This window comes from Ailuropoda melanoleuca, chromosome 1 (genome assembly GCF_002007445.2).
Source record: "Ailuropoda melanoleuca isolate Jingjing chromosome 1, ASM200744v2, whole genome shotgun sequence".
NCBI lineage: Eukaryota > Metazoa > Chordata > Mammalia > Carnivora > Ursidae > Ailuropoda > Ailuropoda melanoleuca.
The window spans coordinates 55994648-56001060 of NC_048218.1; the positions used below are offsets into that span (position 1 = coordinate 55994648).

The following is a 6413-nucleotide window of genomic DNA, read 5'->3' on the forward strand; positions in this document are numbered from 1 at the left end:
GAGAAGGCAGTTGATCAAGATTAGAGCAGAGATCAATGAATTAGAAACCAAGAGCACAGTAGAGCAAATCAACAAAACTGGAAGCTGGTTCTTTGAAAGAATAAATAAGATCGGTAACCACTGGCCAGACTTATTCAGAAGAATAGAGAAAGGACCCAAATTAATAAAATTATGTATGAAAGGGGAGAGATCAGAACCAACACCAATGAAATAGGAAGGATAATTAGAAACTTTTATCAACAGCTGTATGACAATAAATTAAACAACCTGGAAGAAATGGATGCCTTCCTGGGAACCTATAAACTACCAAGACTGAAACAGGAAGAAATTGATTTTTTAAACAGACCGATTAATTATAAAAAGATTGAAGCAGTGATCAAAAACCTCCCCCAAAACAAGAGTCCAGGACCTAACGGATTCCCTGGGGAATTCTACCAAACATCCAAAAACAGAAACAGAAGGAAAACTACCAAACTCATTCTATGAGGCCAGTATTACCTTGATCCCTAAACCAGGCAGAGACCCCATCAAAAAGGAGAATTACAGACCAATATCCCTGATGAATATGGACACCAAAATTCTCAACAAGATCCTAGCTAATAGGATCCAAAAGTACATTAAAAGGATTATCCATCATGACCAAGTGGGATTCATACCTGGGATGCAAGCATGGTTCAACACTCGCAAATCAATCAATGTGATACATCATATCAACAAGAAAAGACTCAAGAACCATATGATCCTCTCAATTGATGCAGAAAANCCCTATGATCCTCTCAACTGATGCAGAAAAAGCTTTTGACAAAATACATCATCATTTCCTGATTAAAACCCTTCGGAGTGTAGGGATAGAGGGTACATTCCTCAATTTCATAAAAACCATCTATGAAAAGCCTACAGCAAATATCATTCTCAATGGGGAAAAGCTGGAAGCCTTTCCCTTAAGATCAGGAACACGACAAGGATGCCCACGCTCGCCATTATTATTCAGCATAGTACTGGAAGTCCTTGCAACAGCAATCAGACAACAAAAAGGGATAAAATGTATTCAAATCGGCAAAGAAGAAGTCAAACTGTCTCTCTTTGCAGATGACATGATACTCTATATGGAAAACCCAAAGGAATCCACTCCCAAACTATTAGAACTTAAAGAGCAATTCAGTAATGTGGTGGGATACAAAATCAGTGCTCAGAAATCAGTTGCATTTCTATACATGAACAATGAGACTGAAGAAAGAGAAATTAGGGAATCCATCCCATTTACAATAACACCAAAAACCATGCGTTACCTTGGAATTAACTTAACCAGAGACGTAAAGGACCTATATCCTAGAAACTATAGATCACTTTTGAAAGATATTGAGGAAGACATAAAAAGATGGAAAAATATTCCATGCTCATGGATTGGAAGAATAAACATAGTTAAAATGTCTATGCTACCCAGAGCAATCTACACTTTCAATGCCATCCCGATCAAAATACCAATGATATTTTTCAAAGAGCTGGAACAAACAGCCCTTAAATTTGTGTGGAACCAGAAAAGGCCCTGAATCAACAAGGAATTGTTGAAAAGGAAAAACAAAGCTGGGGGCATCACGTTGCTGGATTTTAAGCTATACTACAAAGCTGTGATCACAAGATAGCATGGTACTGGCACAAAAATAGACACATAGACCAATGGAACAGAATAGAGAACCCAGAAATGGACCCTTGGCTCTATGGGCTACTAATCTTTGACAAAGCAGGAAAAAACATCCAGTGGAAAAAAGACAGTCTCTTCAATAAATGGTGCTGGGAAAATTGGACAGCTATATGCAAAAGAATGAAACTTGACCACTCTCTCACACCATACACAATGTCCAAATGGATGAAAGACCTCGATGTGAGACAGGAATCCATCAAAATCCTAGAGGAGAACATAGGCTGCAGCCTCTTTGACATCGGCCACAGCAACTTTTTTCATGACACATCTCCAAAGGCAAGAGAAACAAAAGAAAAAAATGAACTTTTGGTACTTCATCAAGATAAAAAGTTTCTGCACAGCCAAGGGAACATTCAAAAAAACTAAGAGGCAGCCCACGGAATGGGAGAAGATATTTGCAAATGACACTACAGATAAAAGACTAGTATCCAAGATCTACAAAGAACTTCTCAAACTCAATACACGAGAAACAAATAATCCAATTAAAAAATGGGCAGAAGATAAGAACATGCTAAGTGAAATAAGTCAAGCAGAGAAAGACAATTGTCATATGGTTTCACTCTTTTATGGAACATAAGAAACAGCAGGAAGATTGGTAGAAGAAGGAAGGGAAGAATGAAGGGGGGTAAACAGAAGAGGGAATGAACCATGAGAGACAATGGACTCTGGGAAACAAACTGAGGGCTTCAGAGGGGAGGGGGGGTGGGGAATTGGGATAGGCCGGTGATGGGTACTAAGGAGGGCACATATTGCATGGAGCACTGGGTGTTATACACAACTAATGAATCATGGAACACTACATCAAAAACAAAGGATGTACTGTATGGTGACTAACATAACATAATAAAAAATTATTATTTAAAAAAATGAAAATTGATACGATTTGAAATATCCGTTAAAAAAATGCACAAACGCTTTTGACCAGGTAATTCCACTCAGGGGAATTTTTTTACAAATATATTCAAACAAATACAAAGAGATACATCCACAAGAAACATTCTATGTGATATTGTTTATAAGAGCAAAACAAACGAATAAATTATCTAAATGTCCATTAATAGGTCTATGGTTAGCTGATAATTATATAACCATACAATGGAATTTTCTGTAATCATTAAAATAAATGAAATAATTCTGTTTGTGTTGATATAGAAGATCTCCAAGACTTATCATATTATTAGCTTTATGTAAGTACAGAACAGTATCATGGTATGTTCCTATTTGTCCTGACAAGCATATGGATACATATATATATATATATATATATATGTAAATATACCTAGAAATGTACACACATATCTTGGGTGTACAGATATATGTACATAAAATTTTCTGGAACAATACATAAAATATATTGATGATTGTTCCTTCTGCAGAGTCCTTTCTTGAGGAAACTCAGTTTTCATTATCTACTGTACTGAACAATTTGAATATTTTACCATGAGCATTTGCTTTCTTTGTATTAACATCAATATTTCAATATCTAGCTAATATTCCAAAAATTTTCAGTTGTATAAAGATATGAATTCAAACCCTTTAAAAAGTCTCTGTCTTCTCAGAATCTTTGAAAAGCTAATCTCAAAATAGGTTTTCCATACTAGAACTCTAAGAAAATCAAAATAGTAGCTGTGCTGTATCTTTATTCCTTTGTCCTGCTGTTAGATTCCAGTAACTTATGAAGCATGGAGACAAGACACAGCCCATCAACTTCACTTTTAACACCTGAGACCTCTTCACCTTGCTCACAGTATCATAGAGGGATTGTTCTCTGTGTAGCTGGCATAGGACTGCATTTCATCCTAAAAAAGAATTCAAAGTCAAAATCAGTTCAGAACAGCCAGAAGTCATCAACTGCCTATGTTTTTCTCACACATGCCCACAGACTTAGTATCTACCAAGAGTGCTTATATTTGTGTATCTTGCCTTACATGGACATGAGTGAAAGACTTTTTTCTGTTATTTTGTGAAAAAATTTATTGATTATTTGTGTCTCAGCATGAGATGATGAAGTTTGAATGACAGTTGGAATGGAGAAGAATGAAGTAACATGAGAGGTATTTCAAAGGAGAGGGTCAAAGACTTGGTAAACTACTGGTTATGAGATTATGTAGCAGGAGAGGATTTAAGCTCAGGTAGGAGGGAAATGATGATGGTGTAGAGAAAGAGAAGTCAAGAATTGGAGATGGTTTCAATTCAGTTTCTCCAAGCATTACAGTTCAAATTTGGCAAACAATATGTGTTTTGTAAGATACAGTTCTTGAAATGAATATATTGTTTGGAATGTGTATGAATAGTACAAGGTAGAAAATTAACAAAAAAAGTACATCTGAGAATTAGCATTATGAAATTAGAATTTTTGCTTTTTAACTAAAATACTAATATTGATGCAAATTATAATTGCATATACTTTGCTATATTTAGACTTTGTGGCTTAAAAGTGTGCAAAAACATTTTTTAATGTTATCTTACCTCCTCAACAACGGAAGTAGCTTCTGTTTTTTTAATTAGCACTTTCGGCAAAAAAAAATAAGCTTGAGTGAATGTAGAAAATATCATTATTTAATTAAAAATGGGAAAAGAAAACAGCATACTATTCACAAATGTGGTTCATTTTTTTATAGAAATCAGAAGAAATCAGAGATGGGCTACCAGAAATAAGAATGCTGCTTATAATTGATACACCTAAACAAGATAATTCTGGATTTGGGGAAAGGAAGTGGAATTATACAACAGAGACCTGATATATGGAACAAATGTGACACATCCTTTTTGGTACATAAAATGAAGTATTGTAATTATTTTCTCAAATACAGATTAGCATACACTGACTCTACCAAGATGTTGTCCTAAATAGCTTAATTCACTATGCTTGCATGCCTAAGTAACTGAGCAAAATCCCTCTTGTCATCTAGAGTAGCCCAAATCTAACACCTTTAGGACACACTTCTTGCATGGGAGAGTTGATGTTAACATATTAATTTTACCCCATCAATTCCATATACCTGACCCCTTCTAGCCCAATAAAGCTGAAAGAGAAAAAGCATCACTCAATACCTGCAGCAACGGATTTTCCAAAGCCAAATGGATCCCACAATGACCAAGATAACCAAAATGGAGGAGATGATACATATAATAAAGTTTAGTGGTGATTGGTCACCTGTAAACATAGACACAAAAATATATGGTTTACTGTGCTGCATCCAGACAATGAAATATTATTTAGCACTAAAAAGAAATGAGCTACCAAGCCATGAAAAGACATGGAGGAAATTTAAATGGATATTACTCAGTGAAAGAAGCCAAGCTGATAATGCTACATTCTGTATGATTCCAAATATATGACATTCTATGCAAAACTATGGAGACAGTGTAAAGATCAGGGGTTGCTAGAGGTTAGGGTGGACGGAGGGATGAGTAAGTGGAGCACAGACGACCTTTGGGACAGTGAAACGACTCTGTATGAAACTACAATAGTGGATATATGCCAGCTCTACGTTTGCTAAAACTCATAGAATGTACACCTAGAGTGAATCCTAATATAAACTACAAATTTTGAGTGATAATGTTGTGTTAAAGTAGGTTCATCAATTCTCACAAATGTACCAGTGTGGCATGGGTGATGTAAAGAGAGGGGGAGACTGTGCATATGTCGGGGCAGGGGTAATATGGGAACTTTCTGTACTCTCCACTCAATTTTGCTATGAACCTAAAACTGCTCTAAAAACTAAAGTCTATTAAATATATATATAACTGTAAAATAAAATATATGTTCAAGGGTGTCTCATGGTTCATGAAATTCACTTCTGTGATTTTATTTTAAACAGTACTGACTCATTAATAGTTCAAATCATTGTTATAATAAAATTGACTTATTAAAATTCTGATTCGAGGGTTTCTAACAAGACATCATCCTAAATCAAGATTTTGTGGCTTTCAGGATTCATGAGTGGTGAATTTGTATAGGAGAGCTGTGCAGACTAGATTTCTCAGTTACAGTAATAGCAGAGTGTTTCTCATCTCCAGTATTCAGAAATAAATGGGGAGTAGTAAAGGAGGTAACTAGAAGAACAACGTAATCCTGAAGTCACCTTTCTTCCTGGTCCTTGAAACTGATGTGAATGCATGGCAGCACTGTTTAATTATTTAACTCTGGCAGCGATATAAAGCTCAGTCTGACAAAAGGAGATGTCAACAAAGGATTTGCAGCCCTGAGAAGTGCTGTTTGTTTGTTTGTTTGTTTGTTTAAATTCAGTTTAGTTAACATATACTATATTATTAGTTTCAGGGGTAGAATTTAATGATTCATCAGTTGCTGTATGAATGCTGAATGAACGCCCAGGGCTCATTACACGATGTATTCTCCTTAATGCCCATCACCCAAATACCCTATACGCCCACCCACCTCTCCTCCAGCAACCCTCAGTTTGTTTCCTAGCATTAAGAGTCTTTATGGTTTGCCTCCCTCTCTGTTTTCTTCTTATTTTTCCTTTCCTTCCCCTATGTTCATCTGTTTTGTTTCTTAAATTTCAACTATGAATGCAATCATATGGTATTTGTCTTTCTCTGCTGACTTATTTTGCTTAGCATAAGCAAAGTTTATGTTAGTTCCATCTACATCATTGCAAGGGGCAAGACGTCATTCTTTTTGATGGCTTAGTAATATTCCTATATATATATATATATATATATATATATATATATATATATATAC

At 35.4% G+C, this 6413-nt stretch overlaps 1 protein-coding gene across 4 annotated transcripts in view; it reads right to left on the reverse strand.

Moving 5' to 3' along the window:
• Nucleotides 1-3400: 3400 nt before the first annotated feature.
• Nucleotides 3401-6413, reverse strand: part of LOC100474025 (cell surface glycoprotein CD200 receptor 1) — a 73104-nt gene continuing 70091 nt past the window's right edge. For 2 of the 4 annotated variants that reach the window (XM_034658464.1, XM_034658459.1), the window contains 2 exons: nt 4757-4859; nt 3438-3501 (listed from right to left, as the gene is read on the reverse strand). In XM_034658464.1, the coding sequence (XP_034514355.1) occupies nt 3453-3501; nt 4757-4859 (152 nt within the window). In that variant the 3' untranslated portion in view covers nt 3438-3452. Of the gene's footprint in view, nt 3502-4756; nt 4860-6413 lie in introns of all 4 variants that reach the window. The other 2 variants (XM_034658472.1, XM_034658478.1) reach the window with 2 other exon arrangements.